At 37.0% G+C, this 27,554-nt stretch overlaps 1 protein-coding gene across 1 annotated transcript in view; it reads right to left on the reverse strand.

Annotated features, from left to right (window-relative positions):
- Positions 1-19,972: 19,972 nt before the first annotated feature.
- Positions 19,973-27,554, reverse strand: part of LOC142336238 (uncharacterized) — a 35,724-nt gene continuing 28,142 nt past the window's right edge. The window contains exons 4-5 of the mRNA XM_075384917.1: positions 23,638-23,918; positions 19,973-21,132 (exon numbers count right to left, since the gene is read on the reverse strand). Coding sequence (XP_075241032.1) covers positions 20,335-21,132; positions 23,638-23,918 — 1,079 coding nt within the window. The 3' untranslated portion in view covers positions 19,973-20,334. The remainder of the gene's footprint in view (positions 21,133-23,637; positions 23,919-27,554) is intronic.

A 27,554-nucleotide genomic window follows, 5' to 3' on the forward strand; every position in this document is an offset into this window, starting at 1 on the left:
ACTCTAAAGATTCAAAATGTTTGATTGCGTTTTTTTTTTAAAATGACAAGAGAAGCGCTCATTAATGTGATACTGTGAAAAGCACTTGGAGTTTAGTGCTTTATGTATCAATAGTTGGCCACTGAGAACTATAATTACCCAATATCTAGCATACGATAACAAAAACTAACTACAAAGTCATGGCAAAAGTAAAAAAAAAACTACCAAATTCTGCAAGAGAACTTTGTCTTAGCCCTTTAACCATATGTTAAGAAAACAAAAAATATGTTCAATTACAATTGTTGTAATACTGTTTTCAGATAGATTGCCAAGGAATGATAATGTGACATTTTGCCAAATTAACAAAAACAACAGCAAAATTGGGCAAAAATGCACAAAATCACAAAACTTTGTATGAAAGCTCGTAGTACCAAAGCCAAGATACCGTTCTTTTCAAACAATCCGCCATAAAATTAGTTTGTATTCTATAAGAAAGAAAGTTTGACCTGTACTTAATGAAAATAAGGTAAAAGTTGACAGACATAACAAAAAAAATTGACAAGTTCGAAAAATCCTTGAAATCTCCTTGAAACAAATATATTCATTGACATAAGATACATTAGGTATTAACCGAATGCATGGCAATGTTCGTCTACATCTCTTGCAGAAGCCATTTAGACTTTTGAATTGTTACACTCAGCAATCAGAGTGCAAAAAAATAAAAATTGAAGAAAAAGCACAATAATTCAGTTAAAGTTTACTAAAGCTCTTCTGAAAATTAAAAAATTTCTGATTGTAAGAATCTATGATAATATCAAATCTATCCCTGATTTTGCCGTGATCCCAAAGTGTACCAATGGTTTCGGAATTTGACCAATTGTGGAGTGAAATATTTCAAATATTAAAACAAAATGATGCGTTTTGTATAATTATCGAGCTAAATTTGTAAAAAAAAATGGAAAAATTTTAAGTACAGAAGACTTTAACTGGGCGCTGAGATTCCAATAGCTCTCTTTTGGAGTTGAGTGAACTTATGTCAGCGGTTTCTAGGTCTGCACTTTCGTCTGTACTTAAACAAATTGGAACAAAAATGCATATTTTGTCCAATTTTTGATGAAAAATGTCTCAATTTGAAAAATTTATCTAAATTTTTAGCCAAAGAAACTCAAATCAAACAATTCAGCAATGCCATTCTGTCTCTAACAGTAACAATAAAATTCTACTGTTAAGATTGTCATCGTATTTTGAATAATATTAGCAAAATTGTGCCAAATTTTAGCTGAAAATGTGAATAAAAACTGTCGAATATTCACAAAACTTTAAACCTCGATAACTCCCTGTAAAGAACAAAATTCAAAAAAAACTTTTTAATTCCATATTCTTGGGAGTACAAGTTTTTTAATGATACCATTTACAACTCTCTACTATGAACATATCGATCGGTCAAAATTGTCGGAACAAAAAAACCCATTTGAGTTTATAGCTCCTCCCTCCCCACTAAAGTGGGGGTCGGAACAATAGAGAGCCTAGATCAGTAATAGATTCGCTCGTAAACCTTTTGAGGTTCCTGTATTTTTCTGGATTCCATGAGGTATCAAGACATGATTGCCGGATATCTGTTCTTGGTTATAATGGATAGACTTCCCTGATCTGCAAAGGGTGGGCTCCCTGACTTTCGTTTGGGTATTTCCGAATACGATGTCAACGTCCCTCGGTTTTATTAATGAAAAAATTGTTGGCTTATTGCACTTGACTGAGTAGTCATCAGAGGTTGTTGTATCCGAGAGGCATTCTTTGTTGAATCTGGACGTCACTATATAGAAAAGTCTGATATAGATTCCGAGACTTCACTGACCATTTTTGAGTGCTGAAATGGTTGTTTGCTGACATCTTTTGAAGACATGCATATCATTGCAAAATTATTATTCTACACGATTCGCCAATTGCTGGATAGGTGGTCTCCATCGAAAGTAAGACAACAATTTTTACAAATTTTCCTGTTCAGAAAGGGCTGTCCTTTTTGCGACAATCTGCTTATTGTAGTCGTTAATTGGTGGTCGGGTCTCTAAAGCAGAAACTCTAAACTTAGTTTTCGCGGAATGCTCTCAAGTAGAAATTGACTTTGAATCCCATTTCAAAAATGTTTGCGATTTGAAGGCCCCTTCAGTACTGACTGTCTCCTTGAACAATCTTCCGTAAAAGTTTCTGTTTTTCATTTTGAATAGGAAGGTGTCACTTTTTAAATCAATTTTCAGACTATCAAGTTTACAATTTCGGCAACATTTATTTTAACTGCGTAAAATTGTGACAAACTTTCTTCAAACTTTTGTATTCTGCTCCACATAGTAAATCAATCAAGTCATATGTTGAATTATCGTAATATTACGTACCAAGTGGTGCCAAAGGTCAATTATAATTTTGACGACTTCGATGTCCGCTGACCGTTTCTATCCATAAGTTGCTTATCTAACCATAAGGTAATCCTCGATGGACAGCAAGGTTGCTGATTAATTGCTCTTGAACGAAGTTCAAAGCAATTATTGTAAACGTGTAGGTTTATTTTTGAAACATGTGAATTACTCAGACTATAACCCTAAGGTTAGATATCTACATGCTCTAAAACGTTGAATTTTTACGCAAAATTTTCGCTTGACGCTTTTGACATTTCGAGTGACTTTTACGCCCTTGAAATTTGCTTTCGCGTGATCTAAAATTCTCTCTCAACCACAATTTCAATCAGCTGAACTCAGTTGGCGGCAATTTAATACTAAAATTCAAATGAAAAGTGCGCCGAAGCTCGTGCCATTTTTCACTTTAAATCTTTTTTCGGTATATCTTAACCTCTAATGTGATTTTTTGAAGCCCACTATTGAACTTCTTAGTCCAATTTGGGCTCCCCCTCCCCCACCGACCGAATCAGGTTGCAATTGATTAGAGCTCCCACAAGTCGTTCGAGAGCAATTCTTTCGACGTTTAGTCGGTTATGCCTATTCAAAGCTACTCGTGCTTTTTTTAAAACAACTATTCCAATGTTGAAACTTTATAAGATTAGCGGTGATATTTTTGTAACAATTGCGATTCTCTGCAAAATCTGCGGAGAAAAATTCTTTTACACTGCATTCATCGCATTGGGCGCAAATCTTAAACTTTTACAAAGTCTCCGAAAATCTTACATCTTTTAGCAACTTTTAGCTGTGACACCTCAACTTTATCAACTATCTATTTTCCGAGGCTTGAGATTGTTGGGGAACACGCTTTTTGATCTGCCTGTTTCCAGGTCTCATCACCACACATTATAATTAAATCGTTTTGCTGTCAGTTCATTCTCAACTGCGTGTTCCTAATCTGTTTTTCCCGCTCCATGTTTGGCTTGCGGTCCAGAACTAGCTTTTCTTAAATAGATTCTGATAAACGAGTCACATCTTTTGTAATGGGGCCTATCAAGATGGCAAGAGCAAGATTTACAGCTTACGTTTTCGCATGGAACGGGAGGTTTATGAGAAGAACATTCCCAAAGCCGCTCAATGCCTAGTGGTGTACAGGAATATTCTTTATTCGCTGACAGCGGCATATGGTACAAAATTAAATTGTTGCCGGGTACAGGAGTACAGCGTAAGGATCTAATATCGGAATGGCTCTGATAGGAATACAGAAGTAAAGGTATTCCTATCAGAGCCCCCCACCCCCGCCGCCCCAACTCACCCCCCACCTAACCCTACACCCCAAACTGTCCCCCCTTAACCTAACTACCCCCACCTAAACCCCCCTCAACTACCCCAGCACTATCCACCTCCCCAAGTTATCTGTCCACCCAGCCCACCTAGCTCCCCCCGCACCTAAAAAATTGTCGGCATTTTTAAAGCACTTTAATGTAGTTTGTTGGGCTACTTTTGTTTTTGTCTCTTGTCTATTTTGATGTTTTAATTTCGGTAAGGTTAGGTTAGATTATAATGCACGACGATTCCATTCGTTTCCGGTATTCTACCGGCTAAGTTTTTAATTTGTCGTCTCCATCGATGATTCTTAAGACCTAACTTCAGGAATTGCCTTTTTCAAGGACTTCAGTGACCTCTACTGCTTTGCCTTGACGTCATTTCTGTTTTTAGGTCAATTGCGCGACTTACCGCACTACAAAAAAAACGACTTCTGAACTCACTTAGAGAACTTTAAAATTTACGAACATTTACTAGTTAATAGTGTGCATCTAAGTAGTGCCAAAATTATATGCCCTAATTCTTGATTATTAGTCTTGAGTCTTTGAATTTGATTCTCAAATCTGAAAAAGCTCTTTTAGGGCTTTTTCCTTATAGCCCGTATTTGTCATAAAAAGGAGAGTCCGAATACGACGCAAAAAGTCTAGTGGTCTACTAAAGGATTGGTGGTTGATCTGTCTTTCTTATTCCTTTAATTGATGCAATTCTTGGAAGGCCACAAGTGACTATCCCTGCTATTTTCTTGCAGCCTGCCGGCTTTGTTTAGTGGTTATAGGGGTACAGAAAAACCTCTAATGATGTCATTTGGAGCACCTTTTAGTCCCTTAGTGAATTTGATCCCCCTTCTCGGACTTAAGGACGATAAAATAGAGTCGAGCTCACTTGCCGTTCAAGAGCAATTCTTCGGTCATTAGGCTTATTTATTGTGACCTGTGGTCGTATCGATTCCTAATCACCTGTCTTTTCAATTTTACTTACGGCAACCAGATCACACGTCAAGTCAAAGTTCAACTTTTTGCTGAATGCTTACACTCTTTTTAATACCCACAGAGCGATAGCTGGGGCTAATATTGCGCTTCTCTTGGTTTTTTTACAATTCAAAGAACTTGAATTGTACTGCGGCGTTGCTTTTTTAAAGATCTGTTCACACATTGTCATGATCTTTGAAGCCAAATTGGAGTAGCGATTTTGGTCACGCCGAAACAGGAAGTGGAGCGAAAAAGCGAGTGGTTTTGCGGCGTAAAACTTTTCGCTCTAAATTTAAAGGAGAGTGAGAAAACGGTATTTGAACGAAAAAGCAAGTGGTTTTACGGCCTGAAATTTTTCGATCGAATTTGAATGTAGAGTGAGAAAACGTTGTTTGAACAAAAAATTGCTTTCTCGCTAAAGATTTTTTGTTCACATGCGTCAATTTCACTTTGATTTTTACTGTTTTCTTGGTTTTTTTGTACCACATTTTTTTTTCTAAATGGTTTTTCCAGACCATTCAAATAGAATTTCACTTTTGAATCCCATTTCAAAAATGTTTGCCATTTAAAGGCCCCTTCAGTACTGACTGTCTCCTTGAACACACTTCAGTAAACGTTTCTGTTATTCATTTTGAAGAAGATAGTATCATTTTTTAAACCAGTTTTCAGACTATCAAGTTTACAATTCCGGCCACATTTGTTTTAACTGTGTAAAATTGTTTCAAATTTACTTCAAACTTTGTATTCTGCTCCACATAGTAAATCAATCAAGTCCTATGTTGAATTATCGTAAAATTACGTACCAAGTGGCGCCAAAGGTCTATTATAATTTTGACGACTTCGATGTCAGCTGACCGTTTCTATACATAAGTTGCTTATCTATCCGTAAGGTGATCCTCGATCGACAGCATGTTCGACTTACATTATAGTATTAAAGCTTTTTAAATTTTACGAGGTTGCTGATTAATTGCTCTTGAACGGAGGCAACCATATCACACGTCAAGTCAAAGATCAACTTTTGCTGAATGCTTACACTCTTTTTAATACCCACACAGCGATAGCTGGGGCTAATATTGCGCTTCTCTTGGTTTTTTCACAATTCAAAGAATTTGTATTGTATTGCGGCGTTGTTTTTGTAAAGATCTTTTCACACATTTTCATGATTTTTGAAGCCAAATTGGAGTAGTGATTTTGGTCACGCCGAAACAGAAATTGGAGCAAAAAAGCGAGTGGTTTTACGGCGTGAATTTTTTCGCTCGAATTTGAATGTAGAGTGAGAAAACGGTGTTTGAACAAAAAATTTGCTTTCTCGCTAAAAATTTTTTGTTCACTTGCGGCAATTTCACTTTGATTTTTACTGTTTTTTTGGTTTTTTGTACCGCATTTTTTTAAAAATAGAAATTCACTTTTGAATCCCATTTTAAAAATGTTTGCCATTTAAAGGCCCCTTCAGTACTGACTGTCTCCTTCAACACACTTCAGTAAACGTTTCTGTTATTCATTTTGAAGAGGATGGTGTCATTTTTTAAATCAGTTTTTAGCCTATCAAGATTACAATTCCAGCAACATTTATTTTAACTGCGTAAAATTGTGTCAAACTTTCTTCAAATTTTGTATTCTGCTCCACATAGTAAATCAATCAAGTCATATGTTGAATTATCGTAATATTACGTACCAAGTGGTGCCAAAGGTCTATTATAATTTTGAATACTTCGATGTCCGCTGACCGTTTCTATACATAAGTTGCTTATCTATCCATAAGGTGATCCTCGATCGACAACATGTTCCACTTACATTATATTATTATAGCTTTTTAAATTTTACGAGGTTGCTGATTAATTGCTCTTGAACGAAGGCAACCGGATCACACTTCAAGTCAAAGATCGAACTTTTTGCTGAATGCTTACACTCTTTTTAATACCCACACAGCGATAACTGGGGCTAATATTGCGCTTCTCTTGGTTTTTTCACAATTCAAAGAATTTGTATTGTATTGCGGCGTTGTTTTTTTAAAGATCTGTTAACACATTTTCATGATTTTTGAAGCCAAATTGGAGTAGTGATTTTGGTCACGCCGAAACAGAAATTGGAGCGAAAAAGCGAGTGGTTTTACGGCGTGAAATTTTTCGCTCGAATTTGAATGTAGAGTGAGAAAACGGTGTTTGAACAAAAAATTTGCTTTCTCGCCAAAAATTTTTTGTTCACTTGCGGCAATTTCTCTTTGATTTTTACTGTTTTTTTGGTTTTTTGTAACGCATTTTTTAAAAATAGAAATTCATTTTTGAATCCCATTTTAAAAATGTTTGCCATTTAAAGGCCCCTTCAGTACTGACTGTCTCCTTCAACACACTTCAGTAAACGTTTCTGTTATTCGTTTTGAAGAGGATGGTGTCATTTTTTAAATCAGTTTTTAGACTATCAAGATTACAATTCCAGCAACATTTATTTTAACTGCGTAAAATTGTGTCAAATTTTCTTCAAATTTTGTATTTTGCTCCACATAGTAAATCAATCAAGTCATATGTTAAATTATTGAAATATTACGTACCAAGTGGTGCCAAAGGTCTATTATAATTTTGAATACTTCGATGTCCGCTGACCGTTTCTGTACATAAGTTGCTTATCTATCCATAAGGTGATCCTCGATCGACAACATGTTCCACTTACATTATATTATTATAGCTTTTTAAATTTTACGAGGTTGCTGATTAATTGCTCTTGAACGAAGGCAACCGGATCACACTTCAAGTCAAAGATCCATTTTTTGCTGAATGCTTACACTCTTTTTAATACCCACACAGCGATAGCTGGGGCTAATATTGCGCTTCTCTTGGTTTTTTCACAATTCAAAGAATTTGAATTGTAATGCGGCGCTGCTTTTTTTAAGATCTGTTCACACATTTTCATGATTTGTGAAGCCAAATTGGAGTAGTATTTTTGGTCACGCCGAAACTGGAATTGGAGCAAAAAAACGAGTGGTTTTACGGCGTGATATTTTTGGCTCAAATTTGAATGTAGAAAGCGAAAATGGTGTTTGAACGAAAAATTTGCTATCTCGCTAAAGATTTTTTGTTCACATGCGGCAATTTCAATTTGATTTTTACTGTTTTTTGGTTTTTGTACCGCATTTTTTTCTAAATGGTTTTTCGAAACCATTCAAATAGAAATTCACTTTTGAATTCCCTTTAAAACATGTTTGCGATTTAAAGTCCCCTTCAGTACTGACTGTCTCCTTGAACACACTTCAGTAAAGGTTTCCGTTATTCATTTTGAAGAGGATGGTGTCACTATTTAAATCAGTTTTCAGACTATCAAACTTAGAGTTTCGGCAACATTTAATTTAACTGCGTAAAATTGTGTCAAACTTTTTTCAAACTTTTGAATTCTGCTCAACATACTAAATCAATCAAGTCATATGTTGAAGAACCGTAAAATTACGTGATAAGTGGTGCCAAAGGTCTATTATAATTTTGACGACTTCGATGTCTGCTGACCGTTTCTATCCATAAGTTGCTTATCTATCCATAAGGTAATCCTCGATGGACAGCAAGTTCGACGTACATTATAGTTCTATAGCTTTTTAAATATTACGAGGTTGCTGATTAATTGCTCTTGAACGAAGTTCAAAGCAATTATTGTAAACGTGTAGGTTTATTTTTGAATTACTCAGACTATAACCTTAAGGTTAGATATCTACATGCTCTAAAACGTTGATTTTTTAACCAAAATTTTCGCTTGACGCTTTTGACATTTCGAGTGACTTTACGCCCTTGAAATTTGCTTTCGCGTGATCTAAAATTCTCTCTCAACCACAATTTCAAGCAGCTGAACTCAATTGGCGGCAATTTAATACTAAAAGTCAAATGAAAAGTGCGCCAAAGCTCGTGCCATTTTTCACTTTAAATCTTTTTTGCGGTATATCTTAACCTCTAATGTGATTTTTTGAAGCCCACTATTGAACTTCTTAGTCCAATTTGGGCTCCCCCTCCTCCACCGACCGAAGCAGGTTGCAATTGATTAGATCTCCCACAAGTCGTTCAAGAGCAATTCTTCCGACGTTTAGTCGGTTATGCCTATTCAAAGCTATTCTTGCTTTTTTTAAAACAACTATTCCAATGTTGAAACTTTATAAGATTAGCGGTGATATTTTTGTAACAATTGCGATTCTCTGCAACATCTGCGGAGAAAAATTCTTTTACACTGCATTCATCGCATTGGGCGCAAATCTTAAACTTTTACAAAGTCTCCGAAAATCTTACATCTTTTAGCAACTTTTAGCTGTGACACCTCAACTTTATCAACTATCTATTTTCCGAGGCTTAAGATTGTTAGGGAACACGCTTTTTGATCTGCCTGTTTCCAGGTCTCATCACCGCACATTATAATTAAATCGTTTCACTGTCAGTTCATTCTCAACTGCGTGTTCCTAGTCTGTTTTTCCCGCTCCATGCTTGGCTTGCGGTCCAGAACTAGCTTTTCGTAAATAGATTCTGATAAACGAGTCACATCGTTTGTAATGGGGCCTATCAAGATGGCAAGAGCAAGATTTACAGCTTACGTTTTCGCATGGAACGGGAGGTTCTTGAGAAGAACATTCCCAAAACCGCTCAATGCCTAGTGGTGTACAGGAATATTCTTTACTCGCTGACAGCGGCATATGGTACGTAATTATATTGTTGCCGGGTACAGGAGTCCAGCGTAAGGATCTAATATCGGAATGGCTCTGATAGGAATACAGAAGTAAAGGGACAGTTAGGTTACCATCTGCAATATTTGACATATGCGATACAAAAAAGAATGAGAAATAAAACCAGCATCTAGATGGCATTGATTACAGATGCAGCAGACAAGGTAATAATACTGTTGCGTATTCTATGTACAGAGCTTAACTTAGAGTGACATAATTGAATTGACTAAACGATAGAAGAAATGACCAATAGTAAGGATGACACGAGGATCGTGCACGGTATCCACCACCCAAGCGTCTGAATTTGAACACTTTTAAAACCGATTCTATAACCTATAAGCCTAACTAAATGTCAGAAAATTGTTTATTAAAGTTGAAATTCTGCAGCGCGCTGATGAGTCTGGCCAGCGAGATTCTCTTCGATATGATTTTTAAGTTATCATTTTTATTATCAGACTACCTTTTCGGGTATTAGATTACCCTAAAATTTATGTGGCAGTGTAGTGTTTGACGGAACCAACTAGTGTTCACATGGGTCCATGCAGAACTTGATGCGGGTTTGTACAGATGAAGATTCCACCCATAGCTTTAATTTAGACAGTCTTCAACTTAATCGGTCTTCACGCTCTATACTGATAGAGTTCACCCAAATGCCCATTAAGACCAGTTTTCTACGCAGTGAACCACAATCAATACGTTAAAATTTTCTAATTATTGTTGACCCGGTTTCTTTTTTAAAAAGCACTTTTATTTTTAATAGGCGACCGTATTTTTGCCAATCCTAAGTTTCAGCACCTTTTTTCATTTTGGAGAAGGAATGGAGACCTTTTTCTTGTATTTTGACTTTCTCCCTGTTCAATTTCACAAGAACGTTTTGATATTGAAATCCATCTGAGTTGGCCTGCTCATCGATGCAAAATTTTATACCCAAACTATTCAGCATTTCTTTCCCGATTTTTTTCCCCAGAGCAATCCAAGAGAAGATTGATCAACTCTTCAGTGACCCTAACTAGCCCTCAACTGTTGCTTCAAAAGCTCTGAAAAAAGATGATCGAAAAGCTCAGACTTTTAACCTATATCAAAAACGTATGTCAACGTTCCAACTATAATCCATGTTCCTAAAAAAGTTGGCTTCTGTTGGTCTAAATTCAGTACACATATTCGAAGAAGGTCAAATGAGCACAACTGATATTGAAAAATGGAAACGTTTCCTTCTTTCATTGAAATAAATTTTGCGTGCAAGGGGAGGTACCAAAGACAAAATACAAAATTAGTAAAATAATAAAAGATCGAGTGAACCGTCGGAAAACATCCTAAGACAAGAGCCTGCAAACCAACAAAATAATATGACATTAATGTCTCTTTGGAAAAACGGCTAATTTGTTGAGCGGGGATGGGACATCAGGCGAAAACTAGATTAGGCAAAGAAAATTTTTTGTAGCCATTACGCAAAAATTCTGAAATAATATTTCGTGAAAATTAGGCGAATAGCAATTAAAACAATGAAAAGTGGTCCTTCAAAGTCCATTCGATGCATATGTATACAGTTGTCAAGTGTCCCCATTAATTGCCTTCAAATCCAAACGAGTTGTTAAAGGTGCATTTAAACTATATCATTGTTTTTAAAAGTTTGCGTCTCTTTTCCCTACTCATTGTCATCACGGCCGATGATTTTGATTAAAAAGGTAACAGCTCAAGAATAGTGAATTCCCTGCCTATGGCATCCTTAGCTGCTATAAAATTAAGAAACGGGAGTTCCAACATTTACAATTGACATGTGATATATCGAGAAGTGGCGAACTTAGCAACTAAAGTCAAAATTTGATATAAAAAGAAAACTTTCTCACCTGATGTTTAGTGAAGTGAAAATGATTAATGGCTTCTAATTTGAACCTAATCGTCGATTCAAATTTGTTCATACCACAAGTTTATCAGTGTACATAAACCATAAATTTGTGTGATAGATTCGACCTTCCCACCACCAGATATGATCAGAAACCAACTCTCCGACCCTCCCAGTAGATAGAAATGACATGCTCTCAGGTAGGGAGAACAATGTGTTAAGTGCAAAAAACTGCACTAGCACTTGCCATATAGGGCAAGGGGTAAAACTTGTTCACAACTAAGGCGTAAATTAACCCATATCAGTTTATCTATATCTAGACGGATGTGTAAATTTTCATACTGATACGGACTATAAATACCTGTGAAATTTTGTACAGTTAGGCCATTTTGAATTCAATTGTTAAAACATTAATTTTCTTGTTACTCGTGCTCGAGACCACGACAATGGTGTCCAGACCACCAAACGACCGATACACCTTGGATCTGCAGAATGCTGAATCTGTACTGCGTGGATCATGTCTTTTGTGGCGAAATGTCGCGCAGAGAAGAAAGAAGATAAAGTCAACACCGACGGTACGATCGTGGACCTACAGGTAACAAATGTCTTTCTTAGTACATGCGGCCAGGACGCACTTCTTAAAATTAGGAGCCTGTCCATTTCTGTCCATTGTCCAAGGCGTTGGAGAATCTGACGACGATTTTCTAGCGCGCCTCAGAGAAGAAGCACGTTATTGTGACTTCGAAAAACTTAAAACAGTAACCAACCCTGAGGAAGAGTTGATAAAAATTAAATTTATCTCAGGTTTGAGAGACCCTGAGGCCAAATTAGGACTATTAGACGGCATTGAAACTAAGCCAACGATGTCTCTGTCTGAATTGACAGAATGCTTACAGTTCAGAAGTCAAGCAATGGCTTTTGCGAGTTCCTCAACAGGTAATAGACCATTTGTAATAAAAGAAAAAGTGGGATACAACTTCAAAATACCTTCAGAAAACCTCGTGAAAAGTTCACTGGTAATAAAGGCATTGGTAACTTGTGTAAAAGATGAGGAGGTAAACCACATAGTAGCAAGCCGTATCTGGCACTGAACAAGGAATGTAACACCTGAGAAACGGTGGGGCACTTTTCAAAAATGTGCAGAAGTAAAACCCAGCCTAAGTCACGTAAGTCTGACCAGCACAAAAATTTCTGCGAGGAAGAGGGTAAGTTGTCTGGTCAAACATCATCCGAAATGGAGATTGGAATGTACTATACACGGGAAAACGTGTTTAACATGTCGGTGACATGGGAGTAAATTACAGTAAAAGACCAGAAAATAAAAATGCAAGTTGATACGGGTGCTGATAGCACCATGATATCATTATTAATCTGGACTGAGCTTGGTAAAACTCAGTTAAATGGGAAAGTCAGACGTCTCGTGGTCTATGACGGTCATCAACTGACGCTTCTGGGATCACTAACATGTGATGTTGAGTGGAACGGAAGCAAGCATAGGCAACAACAGCTAGCAGTTGTGCAATCCGACAAAAAAAAATGGGCTACTTGGGAGAGACATACTACCCCAATAAGGGATCAATGCAGTGAGTGATGAAAGATTACCTGCAGTCAAAGGATACAAAGCGCAAGTGAAACTCATACCGGGATCACAACCAATGTTCTGCAAAGCCAGAAAGATACCTCTACCTCTCCAAGAGAGGGTCAAAGAGAAGCTTGAGACAATGGTACCACAGGGCATCCTGGAGCCAGTACAACCTGGTTGGGTCACAGATGCATCACCAGTAGTGTGGCAGCGGAAGAAAAATGGAGCACTGGGACTATGCTTTGCCTGAAAGTTCAGATCAATGGCAAAGTTATGGACAAGGACTATTCAATCCCAGACATGGAGACCTTTATAATAATCTCCATTGGGCCTCTTACTTTGGAAAAATTGACTTATCAGACGCATTTTATCAAATTGAGCTGGACTAGGATTCAAAAGAAATATGCACAATGAACGCATCATAAGGATTGTTCAAGATATGCAGGCTTCATCAGGGCCTAAAGAACTCTTCATCAATCTTCCAGAATTGCATTGAGTCAATTCTCAAAGGAATCAAGGGTGTGGTCATCTTCCAAGACAACGTCCTGGTATATGGAACAAAAGAGGATCAATACGAGAAACGAATGCTTGCAGTCAGGAGATGCCTACGTGAAAAAAATTGATGACAATGATCGAATCTGCTTTGCTCTTGACAATATCTACTTCATCCAATCCGACCTGGTGACCCAGTCAGACATCAAAACTGAGCTGGGACCGAATCGACTCTTTCAAAATGTCATCAAACGAATAAAAAGCGGCATCTGGAAACAGTGCTCAGAAGCAGAGAAAGGATTTAACAAGTTTTTTCCCTTGCCCTTGAACAACAGAAAGACGCCTTGATCATTCACAATGGAACCATCTTTCAAGGAGTTGTGCTTTTCATTCCACACAAACAAAGAGCTATAGTGATGGCCAAAGCTCACGAGACTCACTCAGGCAAAAATGCAACTGAATCAGCAGTTCGAATGATGATTTGGTGGCCCGGCATCAAGCATGATGTTCTTCGATATGTTAGTAAATGTAAGGAGTGCCAAGAAAACATGCCTAGCCTGGGGCAAACAGTATCTACTTGGCCGGAAGTTGAAGTTTGGGAAAAACTCCGCATGGACAGGGGCTACGTTAAGGATCAAAGTAATATCTTAGTGATAGTAGACGCGGGATCAGGTTGGATAGAAGCCGGGAGTCCAAATCTGATTGTATCATTTGGCGCTTTCCTACAGCGGGTTTTGATGACATATCGGAATACTTCCAAGACGCGGGGCTAGAACTGCTACTGCGACGCATAGTAAGAATTCCAGCAGTCATTGATTTTGATCTGTGTGAACGAGTCTTCTTCAAACCGATGAACAGTTCACCAACGGTTCCAGCTACTTTCATTATCCGTAAGGGAATGAACACGTCGTTCATTCAGCCGGAGAATTCAAACAAGACAGTGCTTGTTAGTCACAACCAAATTGCACGGCTGGAACCTGACGAAATCAAGACTGAATCTACTGACTCACAGTCTGAGAGCAGTAGGGACCACATAGACGTGGCATCACCCAAATCTACTGAAGAAACCTCAGTAGTTGAAGGGGAACAACCTTCAGTGGCCACGAGAACTTCAAGCAGAAATAGAAACAACCAGAAAGATTTGGAGAAGCTATTCCTACAAACTTGCTTAAAAAAGGAGGGAGGATGTGATAAATCGAGAAGTGGCGATTTAAGCAACTTAAGTTAAAACTACGATATATATAAAAAAACTTACTTACCTGATGTTTGGTGAAGTGCAATTGAATAATGAATTCTAATTTGAACCTAATCGTCGATTCAAATTTGCTCATACCACAAGTTTATCAGTGTACATAAACCATAAAATTGTGTGATAGATTCGACCTTCCCACCACCAGATATGATCAGAAACCAACTCTCCGACCCTCCCAGTAGATAGAAATGACATGCTCTCAGGTAGGGAGAACAATGTGTTAAGTGCAAAAAACTGCACTAGCACTTGCCATATAGGGCAAGGGGTAAATCTTGTTCACAACTAAGGTGTAAATTAACCCATATCAGTTTATCTATATCTAGACGGATGTGTAAATTTTCATACTGATACGGACTATAAATACCTGTGAAATTTTGTGCATTTAGGCCATTTTGAATTCAATTGTTAAAATAAAAAAATTCTTGTTACTCGTGCTCGAGACCACGACATGACAAAAGGATTCGGCACCTCGTCCGCAATTGTTTGGTCTCTTTAGGGAAAGATGCTCTACAAACTTCAAACACAAAGAAACTCGAGATTCGAACACAAAAAACGAGATGTTTTAAACGATTTAACCTAATCAATAAATGCTTCACATAAATTTTGCTTCCAGGCGTTTAACTGATTCAAACGTAAAAGCGTTTTACCTGAACTTTTCATAACAATTTCCATCTCAAAATGAGTTCTTAATAGCTTTGATGTAAATAAATTATAACTACCGGTTGTTAAAACGCCCATGAAATTGGGATGAAACTACATCGTGAAAACGCAAAAATTCGTTGGAATTTTAGATGATTTTGCACGCTATTTTTCTATCAAGTCAATTGTTGTAGTAACTTAATTATACTATAATATCAAGAGCATGTTGCAGTACCTTTTTAAGTGTTTTATTGGTATTCACTTAATTTCCTTATCAATAGTTTAGAATTTTTACCTATTGGCTACAAAAACTCCTTTCACCTAATCGAGTTTTCACCAAATGTCCTACGCCGCCCTGTTAGGCATCCAGCAACGAAGACTATCAAGATACTCAACTTCTTCAACCAAAAAGTGAAAAGCATTTTTAACGCTAGTCAGCGTTTCCTAAAGTACCAGATTCCAGAAAAAAGTTGTCAAACTTTAGTTTACTTCTAAGGAAAAACAACTGGCTCTAATATGATGTATCCTGAGTACTTTTCGTTGTATCTTGATCGCTATTGGTTGCAATAATCCAGAACAATCACGTCAGGCGACGCACAAAAATTCAGGAGCTTAATGTTTTTTTTTCTGCTTATGGCACCGCGAACTGCTTTCAAGACAAGAAACGCGAGTTCCACAATTTGGAGTGGGCGAAATTGTTCGGCTTCTAGTCCGTAATCATTTGATCTCCTTAGGAAAGATGCTCTAAAAACTTTTTACCCAAATCAGCTCCGCGTGGTCAAATGAGTGAAACTAATTAATCAAAAAAAATAATAAAAAGTCAATGATTAACATGAAAAAAGCAAAATAAAATAAGAGATGAGTCTCATAAATTTTGCCTTCTAAGCTTCCAACTGATTCGAACGTAAGCGTTTTATTTAATACTTTCTAAATAGTTCAATATTCCTATCCTAATCCTAGTTCTTTGTTGTACAATTGATGAGCTATCGTGAGTGAAAGTGGGTTACAGTAATTTGAGCAACATAGACCTCTATTGTTTTTTCTCGTCCTAATGCTGATTATCAAAATATTTTACAAAAAAAGGTTCTGACACTTTAACAAAACATGTTTTTATCTCTACGGAGGTGTTTTGACGTCTGTGCACTAAAGTACAACTTATGCATAATTTGGCAAAATCAGCGCAAGAGCAAATAGCTTGCCTTCAATGTGAAGTGTCACTAGTAATCTCTTAAAATCAACAATATCGACCAAATTATTACGCATGTTGACTTGAAATTTAAAATGCCTGATCGGCCATCAGGAAGAAAAAAGTCTTAAACACGCTCCAGGAAAATTTGAGCTTTATTCTCACTAACTCCAACAGCTTGGCAATCCTCAAGCAGGTTAGTATATTGAATAATAAAGACTTGCCCTAGGACTGAAGGTAATGTAGGCGTACCGAACTGTCCGGGCATAGTCCATATTATGAAAACGTTGCATCAATATACTGTAGATTCAGATGGCTTCAGGAAAAACACTGCAACAAGGAGACGTCAGGGGCATCAGGTGCTGGGTATAGTCAGTTACATATGCAAACGAGCATTTTTGTATTTCTCGATTACTGTTTTTATGAGATACGACATTGCGGAAAAAAATCTGCAGATATCGTTTTTACTAGAAAAAACATAGCTGGCAGATTGCCAGAAAATAGCCTTAATAGATTCGTAGATCGGCAGTCTAAAAAAACAGTAAAGAGAGACCAAAAAAATTCGTCTTTTCATTGAAGGCTGATCTGTTATATTTTGATTTAAAATATGTATAAGTTATTGCTACCTCTATTAGCTGATCTCAAATAACCTTCATTTAAAGTGACACACACCCATTTGACCTTATCTCTTTGAATTAAATTAAATAAAAGTCAATTTCAAAGTGAGGAAGTCATTTTTGAGAGTGAGGTAAGTCAAGTGTGACCAAAAATTTAATCACGCGCATGAACAAATAAACTCGCTCCACTAAGAGCGAAAAATAACGTCACACATGCAATTCAGTTGAAATTGCATGAACGAATGAACAAAAAGTGGCTGTGACGTCATATGGTCGTATTAAAAATCATGACGACGAAATAAAAAAACATAGCAGGACAAGTCCTGACGTACAATTCAAAGAATTTTCATTGACTAAACAGAAAACTAGACCTAGAACGGACTATGAATGGATTGGAAAAACAATTTAGAAAAACCCGATCCAAATCGAAAAAACAGTAAATCTTAAATTGAAATTGCCGCATGTGAACAAAAAATCACTAGCGAGAAAGCGAATTTTTGTTCAAACACCTGTTATATTTTGATTAAAAATATGTATAAGTTATTGCTACCTCTATTAGCTGATCTCAAATAACCTTCATTTAGAGTGACACACACCCATTTGACCTTATCTCTTTGAATTAAATTAAAAAAAGTCAATTTCAAAGTGAGGAAGTCATTTTTGAGAGGTAAGTCAAGTGTGACCAAAAATTTAATCACGCGCATGAACAAATAAACTCGCTCCAATAAGAGCGAAAAATAACGTCACAAATGTAATTCAGTTGAAATTGCATGAACGAATGAACAAAAAGTGGCTGTGACGTCATATGGTCGTATTAAAAATCATGACGACGAAATAAAAAAAACATAGCAGGACAATTCCTGACGTACAATTCAAAGAATTTTCATTGACTAAACAGAAAACTAGACCTAGAACGGACTATGAATGGACTAGAAAAACAATTTAGAAAAACCCGATCCAAATCGAAAAAACACTAAATCACAAATTGAAATTGCCGCATGTGAACAAAAAATCACCAGCGAGAAAGCGAATTTTTGTTCAAACACCGTTTTCTCACTCTACTTCAAATTTGGAGCGAAAAAAATTCAAGCCGCAAAACCACTCGCTTTTTCGCTCCACTTCCTGTTTCGGCGTGACCAAAATCACTACTCCAATTTGACTTCAAAAATCATGAAAATGTGTGAACAGATCTTTAAAAAAAGACAGCGCCCCAAAACAATTCAAATTCTTTGAATTGTAAAAAACCAAGAGAAGGCCAATAATAGCCCCAGCTATCGCTGTGCGGCTATTAAACATAACCAACTAAACGTCGGAGGAATTGCTCTCGAACGACTAGTGGGAGCTCTAATCAATTGCAGCCTGCTTCAGTCGGTGGGAGGGGGAGCCGAAATGGGACTAAGAAGTTCAATAGTGGGCTTCAAATAACCACATTAAAGGTTAACATATACCACTATTAAGATTTAAAGTAAAAAAAAATGGCACCAGTTTCGACGCGCACTTTTTATTTGACTTTTAGTATTAAATTGCCGCCAATTGAGTTGTTGCTTGATATTGTGATTGAGAGAATTTTAGATCACGCGAAACGCAAAAAGTCAAGGGCGTAAAAGTCACTCGAAAAGTCAAAATTGTCAAGCAAAAATTTTGCATAAAAAAGACACACGTTTACAATAATTGCTATGAACTTCGTTCAAGAGCAATTAATAATGAAGTTCTCAATATTATATTTTTTATGAAACAAGGGTCGGTAATGTGAGTTCAAATATAATGTTGAAAACCAGCTCATGATTTTTGGTTTAGTAGTTGCCAAAAAAAACGAGATGTCATAAGGTAAAACCATATGGAGTAAATCATGCATTGTATTATAAAACTTGATGTATGCTCATATTAAGTTTTAAACAAATACCAGTATGTTAATACCAGTCTGTTAATTGTTTTTAAACAACAGAATTTCTCGAGCAGAAAAAAGTAACAGTTTGGTTCGTAAACTCAGTGGATACACCATTTGTCGAAAAATGCCTCATGCGTTTTACTGGATAGTTTGATATTTATTGATAAACCTTCGAAGAAAATCCAGGTTTTTGACGAACATTCTTTGACACTTTTTGTAGCCAGCAAAAGAGCATCTGATTTTGTCAAATAAGATCCTCTAGGACACGAACCTTTATAATTATTCAGCCTTGTTAACAACTATTCAATTTGGATTTTGAATTATCCAAAAAATTTCAATTGAGTTCGCTCGATCAATTCATTAAGCGATCGCCTAAAACCCATGCGGAAACAAAAACAAACAAATAAAAATGTAAGAATTCAGCAAAAAGTTGATCTTTGTCTTGACGTGTGATCCGGTTGTCGTAAAATTGAAAACACAAGTGATTAGAAATCGATACGACCACAGGTCACAAAAAATAATCCTAATGACGGAAGAATTGCGCTGGGACGACAATGGAGCTCGAATCTACTGCAGCCTCCTTCGGTCCGGGAGGGGGAACTAAATTCACTAAGGGACTAAGGGGGGCTTCAAAAGACATTAGAGGTTTTTCTATACCCCTATAACCTATAACCACTAATAAAATTTAAAGTAGAAAAATTACATCAAAGCACTTTTAATCTGACTTTTAGTAGTCAACTGCGGCTACTTGAGTTCAGCGGCTGCCATTTGTAAGTAAGAGAAATTTAGATCACGCAAAACCAAAAAAGTCAAGGGCGTAAACATCACTTAAAAAATCCAAAACGGTCAAGCAAAAATCGTATGAGAACAATTAATCATGATGGGAAAAATCTATTGGCCAAAATTCGCTGAACAAAAATAACTCGAGCATAAATTTCCTCTCCAGAAAAAAGCGGTCAGAACAATATCAGTAAAACCAAAATTGTTATGATGAGAAAAAACGAATTTAAATTCGACAGGACTAAAATAATTGCAAACTCAGTTTGAGTGAAACTTTACACCAGCAGCCTTTAAGCTAAGTTTAACACAAATTTCTCTTGAATTTCAAATTCAAATTACAACAATGAAAATGGCAAATATACAATTGACAACATTTAAATCTGTTATAAATAAAACAGGTATATAAAATATGGAAAAAGAATGATCAATATGGAGTTTTGGATACCGACTTAATTAAATTTGAAAATACAGCAATGCTTATGAAACTGAAAGAACTGAAAAGAAACGAGAACTAATAAGCTATGTAGTCTAATATAAAGGCTAAAGGCACCACTTTTGATTTTAGCTGAATGATTTCTCCAAATTTACAACATTTAACGAGACTTAATACAGTTGAGTTAAACTTTCAACAACATCTATTTCAATGCCTCCAATACTGCATAGCAACTGTTTAACAGTCAAGTTTTCCGTAGTTCACAAAGATTCCAGTCATTTCTTTTGCAAGCAATCATGTTTTGAAAAGGTTGCTTTGCAACTAAACACATCCCCGCAATCTTCGCACTTGAACTTTGACCTTTTCAGCTGAGGTCTCCCATCCGCGTCAATTGTTGCAATCATGTCATCAATCTCAACTTCCTCAATGTCAGCATCACGAATCAGTCTGACATCGTTGGACAATTTCTCTCTGTCTTCCGACTTTCTGAGATAGTTGGAATTGGATGACGCATTTCGAGACACCTCCAGAAGCGTTGTCAATGTCGTTGGAGTCTTCCTGAGCGGTTCCCAGCAGACAGTTCCCGATTCTTCAGCCAGTTCCAGCGGAGACCTTGCACCACTGTCGTTGAAATTAGCTTCCTTAGCACCAAAATTTGATGAAGTCAAGGATGTGCACTCCTTGGACGTCTGCAGGTCTGTGTGTGACTGCTTGGATGATGTTTCGAGCTGGAAGCACGATATATCAGCAGGAAAGCTGGGAGGTTGTGGAATATTTTGCGAAGACTGATGGTACTGGATTGGCTTCTGGGTGTCCAGTTCGAAGAAGCCACTCTCTTCTTCACTGTCCTTCACACTTGATTCCTGAGATGGTACAAGGGAGGCATTGCTGGTAGCTTCGTTGTCATCATTGTCAACTTGCAAAATTTGATTGTGAATAACTTGTGTCTCAGTTGAAATTGGTAGCCGTTGCTCTATCGTTGCCTCAGAGTTTACTTCAGCTGTTGGCATTTCTGAATTGAGATTCTCCCGGTTGCGAGTGACGCTTCCATTTCCACTTGCAGCCAATACCTTCTGAAAAATCATAAGCGGATTCAATTGAACAGAGATTAAATTGACGAGACTTCTTTATTGCTCTTTTCTTACTGAAAAACATAAACCGACAAATGTCGGAAGAATTGCTCTTGAACAACAGGCGAGGCAATTTAACGACAGGCGAGGCAAAGAGTGAAAAAGTCACTTGAGAAGTCAAAGAATGTTCTAGAAGAAAAGCGAAAAATATGCATAAAAAAACGACACACACGTTTACAATAATTACTATCAAGAGCAATTAAAAATCAATTGATATTGACCACATGATGAGTAGAATTGAATTATCGTGCACACACTAACAAACTAATCTGTTCCATTTATAAACTCACATGCCTTCATGGGCGCTCTTATAAACATAACCAACTAAACGTCGGAAGAATTGCTCTCGAACGACTAGTGGGAGCTCTAATCAATTGCAACCTGCTTCATTCGGCTACATATCGCCAGCAGATTGCCGGAAAATAGCCGCGATAGACGCTTGTGGCGCTATATGAATTGAAACTATTGAAAACATAAACCGACAAATGTGGGAAGAATTGCTCTTGAACGACAGGCGAGTTAAATTAATGCAGAGTCTGTAACCTAAATCAATTTTTCTTTATGGGTGCTAAAAATCCTTGCCCACGTCGATCAACTGACCTCCCGAACCATAGCCACCCGCACTAGTCACTGCGCAGTTAGACACTTAATTCTGCTATACTGCAACCAATTATATATTAGCTTTACTTCGGAGTGACAGCAAAAGAGGTCACTCAAAAATGAAGAACGAAAGCGTGAAAAAATCAAATAATGTTCTAGAAAAGCGCAAAATTGTCAAGCAAAAAATTTGCATAAAAAAGACGCTTACAATAACTGCTATGAACTTCGTTCAAGAGCAATTGATAAAACAGACAGATCGGCCACCAGTCCTTTAATAGACCACTAGACTTTTTTGGTTAGCTTCGGACTGTCATTTTTATGAGACACATCTGCTCTATAAGGAGAAAGCCCTAATAGAGCTTTTCAAATTTGGATCATTTCCGTTTGTGCCCCCTCAGCTGATTGGGCGCATATTATTTACACCCCTCCAGATGCGCGTGCAATATTTTTTACATAATGTCTTACTATGTAATGGCACGTGCTCTGTAACTGCAGGGCGAATAACGTACTGGGGGGAGGGGTACATATGGAAAAGATCCCAAAATTAATATTCGAAATCAAAAACTCAAGACTCTAATTATCAAGTACTAGGGCATATATGTTTGGCACTACTTAGATGCACACTATTGACTTTTAATAACTAAATGTTCATAAAATTTAAAGTTCTATAAGTGAGTTCAGAAGTCATTTTTTTGAGTGAGGCAAGTCATTGAAAAAGTCAATTCCAAGAAGTCAGGGTAAGACGAAACAAAAATCTGTTAGACGAAGTAAAAAAACATAGCAGGACAAGTCTTGACGTACAATTCAAAGAATTTTCATTGACTAAACACAAAAACTAGACCTAGAACGGACTATGAGTGAATTCGAGAACACATTTCTAAAAAAGTTCCGATCAAAAAAACAAAAACAGAAAAACAGAAAATCAATGTCAAAATGCCGCTAGCGAGAACAAAAAACCACTAGCGAGAAATGCACAAATGATTCAAACAAAAAACTAGGCCTAGAATGAACTATTAATGGATCGGGAAAATCATTTGGAAAAGAATCCAATCCAAAAAATTAAAAAAAAAAACAGTAAAATTTAAAGTGAAATTGCCGCATGTGAACAATAAACCACTAGCGAGAAAGAAATTTTTTGTTCAAACACTGTTTTCTCACTCTACTTCCAAATTAGAGTGAAAAAAAGTCATGCCGCGAAACCAATCGCTTTTTTGCTTTACTTCCTGTTTCGGCGTGACCTAAATCACTACTCCAATTTGACTTCAAAAATCATGAAGATCTATGAACAGATCTTAAAAAAAGACAGCGCCCCAATACAAATCAAATTCTTTGAATGGTAAAAAATTTAGGAGCTCTATAATAGCCTCTTGGAATTGCTGACGCGGATATTAAACATAACTGACTAAACGTCGGAAGAATTGCTCTCGAACTACTAGTGGTAGCTCTAATTAATTGCAACCTGCTTCATTCGGGTGGGGGGGGGGAGCCTAAATGGGACTAAGAGGTTCAGTTGAATTTTAGTGTTAAATTGCCGCCAATTGTGTTCAGCTGCTTGAAATTGTGATTGAGAGAGAGAATTTTAGATCACGCAAAACGCAAAAAGTCAAGGGCGTAAAAGTCACCCGAAAAGTCAAAGCCGTCAAGCGAAAATTTTGCAGAAAAAAGACACACGTTTACAATAATTGCTATGAACTTCGTTCAAGAGCAATTATAAACGCTATTATGATAAAAATGCACACATACTGGGTGTTCTCCGGATATGAACTATAAAGCTCTGGAGAGAGCGGACAGACGGAGCGGTAACATGAAAAACTCACAATTGTGAATCCAAACGAACTCTAATGTTACCTCAACGTCTTTAGCGGTGAATCCAGCAACTAGCAGAGCAATCTCCACATCTCTCTTGTGTGTCTCACAGCATCTCACAATGTGTCTTTTAAGCTTGTCCCTTCTAGAGAGAGTTCGGTTGCACAAATGGCAAGTTAGCCGATCAATCGGACTGGAGGAGGAAGACTGCTGGTGTCCAGGAGCTGCACTTGTTGTTGCTACTGCTGATGATGACAAACTTGCGGTACCTCGACTAGTGTTAGAGGTTCCATTTACTGCATTGGTCGTTAATTCAATACCATCTAAAGACCAATAATGACAGATTAGTTCAGAATCTTTTACTTTTCCAGATGCCCCCCAAACCATTCCTGTATGACAGAGCTTAAAATTGATGTACTAATTGCCTCATAACGAAACCCGTTTTCTGCAAAACGACCTCAATTTTTCACTTCCAACTGAAAAGAGGGTCCAACTCTAAGAAACCCCCTTCATATCCTAAATGTATGTCTCCTAAACCTTTTCGGTGAATCGCATACTTCGAGACTAGTAGCCGTTACACTCAAAGAAAACTTAACTGTTTTTTACCCTTTTTGAGGCCGAAAAGTCAAAATGGTCATGCAAAAAATCAGTTAAGCGAAGAATCACATAAAAAAGACATGACTAATATAATTGCTACAAACTTTGTTTAAGAGCAGTTAACGGATCTATTATGTCCCCCCAGATTAGTGGGCTTAGATCCCAATTAACAACACAGCCGGCAGATTGGCGCCACTGATCGCTGACCCACGCTCGCATCGAATAAGTAGAAAAATTGACAACCTAATTCTTTTCGAAGTGTGGAAAAGTTTTCTAATGAGGTCGCCAATTAGATTCATCAAACATGGTAAATCACCATTTCAAATTTCATTACTTAAATCTTAACAACCAATCTTTTTCGGTTTATCCCTTTTCTCATGATTTTGCTTTTTGACACAGAACCTGAGAAGCGTTCAAAAATTGAACAAATTGCCCTCTTCGATAAAAACTTTAAACAGTAAAGTTTGTTTTAAAAATGTTTTAACCGGGTTTTTGCTCGATCAGCACATGAAAACACCAGAGAAATTTAAAGAAAAATAGGAGCGTTCAAATCTTACTTTTTCCTATGAGAACGAACAGCCACAATTTCAAGATTAATATAATAATAACAATACTGATACTGTGATTATTTTATTTAATATTTGAAGGTATGTTGATATTTAACCCCAGGGTTATAGCCAAAATAATTTACATGTTTACTTAAAAAAAATAAATTATAGTTTCCATTCGTTGAAACAGTGTGAGGTAAGTGAGAAGTCATACGTGAGAATCGTGCTTATGTAAAACAAGTTTTAAAACATAAAACAAGTAGGTCAACGAAAACAACTCAAAGATTAGTGCAACAAAAATCTAGACCTAAAACTAGGTGGATGGATAGTATAGTTTAGGAAGAGAGGAAGTAGTTATGGGTTAACACTTCACATTTTCAGAGGATACTAATTAGTGAACACTAGAAATACAATGAGCACTATAGATATTAATGCCTAACATTAGAGAACAGAAGTCAATGTTGGAAAAAAAGGAAGTAAAAGTTCGTCGTGAACAGATAAGGTTCAGCTATAAAGAACTGCATAAAAACATTCCTACACGATTTACTAAAGCAGAGTGCCAAAATCATAGTAGCCTCTTAAGTAGATAACCGTGGCTATTAAACAACAAACCTGATAGATTCACAGAAAAAAATCTCATAATTTCGTAGAGACCGAACGAAAATTCCTAATTCAATAATTGCTGATGTTACATTGTACTTCAAAAATTAGTATTATTTGTTGCTGTTTCCATTAGCTGAACCCAAAAAATCTAAATTTCGATTATCATTCATTCAGTTCAACTTATCTCCTTCAATTTAAAAAACATAACCAACTAAACGTCGGAAGAACTGCTCTCGAACGACTAGTGGAAGCTCTAATCAATTGCAGCCTGCTTCAGTCGGGGGGGAGGGGGAGCCTAAATGGGAATAAGAAGTTAAATAATGGGCTTCAAATAACCACATTAGAGGTTAACATATACCACTATTAAGATTTAAAGTATAAAATGACACCAGTTTCGGCGCCCTTTTCATTTGACTTTTAGTATTAAAATGCAGCCAATTGAGTTTAGCTGCTTGAAAATGTGGTTGAGAGAGAATATTGGATCACGCAAAACGTGAAAATTCAAGGGCGTAAAAGTCACTAGAAAAGTCAAAATTCTCAAGCGCAAATTTTGCATAGAAGACACACGTTACAATAATTGTTATGAACTTCGTTCAAGAGCAATTAAACATCTTTTTCAGAGTGAGGAATTCAACTTTGAGAGTGAGTATAGTCACGCGAGAACAAACACTTAATAACGGAAACGAAACAAGAAACTTGCTCCACCAAACGTGAAAAATGAGGTCACGCACACAATTCAGTCTATATTGCATTAAAGAATAAAGAAAAGGCAGAATCGAAGATAGTATGACGTCGAATGGTCCTAACAAAAATTTGGCGACAAAACAAAGTGCCGAGAGAAGGCCAATAAAAGCTTATTGGCCTTCCCAGACCGAAACTAGTTGAAACTAATTAGCGCAGTCTGAAACTAATTAGCGCAGTCAAGAGCCTGAGATGAATGAGCTGAGGCAGAGCATTGAAGAGCACCTTTGAAAGAAGAGAGCAAAAGTGGTTAATAGTGGGAACCTGCCAAAAATTGGCTCTTGTAGTCACGTCTCACCGACTTCTTATTGTTGGAAAGGTCTCCAATCAGCAAAAGATTGTCTTACGTATTCCAAAGCCAGCATAGAAACGAAAGTTAAATCGAGACTAATAAATGAAGTCCGTTTATTTATTAGTGAGTTGGCTAAGCTGCAATTACAGTCTCTTGTGAAGTCCAATCAACTTCAACCTGCTTAAGAGCAGGACCAGGCAACGAAAGCATGGTTAGTAAAGTTGGATTATGAGGAGCTAGGAATGACTGCTATACTGTTTGACTGAATGCCAACTAGTATTGGAAGAGAACTGTATGTTCCCTTCGCACAATTAGTTATGAACTGAAGATCATTAGGTAAGAAATACTGTGCAAGGTCCAGACAAAATAGATGTCATAGTCACAGAAATAGACATCAGAGTAGTTAATGTGTTACAAGTGTGATCACAGAGATAAAATGATAAAGAGTGGCTACATTAGCGGCTTGGTTCAGAAAATACGTGCTCAGCTACGTCCCGAAAAGTGGTTTAAAGGAGACGTAAAGCTGAAGTGACTCAATTCCTCAAACGGCTATGCCTTCGGATGGACTACGCATCTATGCTCCGGTCTTCATGGCTTAGGATCCCTGCCTCTAAAGACCTGACAACTAAATATCTAAGGCTCGGGCCTAAAAAAGTGCAACAAAAGGGTAGATAAAATGTTACTGGAGCTTATAATACATTAAATGAAAGGAAACTAATTTCAGTGAACTTCACTAAAAACATTCAGCATAATTTACATGCAATGAGTTCAACTACTGACAATTGTGATTGAGAGAGGGATCCCACAAAACTCAAGAACTCAAAGATGAAAAAATGAAAGCAGTCAAGCGGATATTTTTTTCGTAAAGAGCTTCGTTAGAGAACAATTAACATAGCCGGCAGATTGCCGAAAAATAGCCACCGTTGAAGCGCTTGAACAAAAAAGATATTTGAACAAAAAAGATATTTGAACAAAAGGGATTGAACAAAAAAGATATTTTTCCGTGTCAAAGTGTTCTAATTTCGCTTGCAGTTTCAGCTGGATTCTAAAACTATACTTGATTCAGTTTCTAAACCAAAAGCAAATAAGCTTAATATCAATGTCGGCTAGCAAATACTCTGATGAACTTTGATAACCTAATTCTCAGTGACTTAATGACCGGGCTTCAAAGGTTTATC

This window comes from Convolutriloba macropyga, chromosome 3, assembly GCF_964194025.1.
Source record: "Convolutriloba macropyga chromosome 3, txConMacr16.3, whole genome shotgun sequence".
Taxonomy (NCBI): Eukaryota; Metazoa; Xenacoelomorpha; order Acoela; family Convolutidae; genus Convolutriloba; species Convolutriloba macropyga.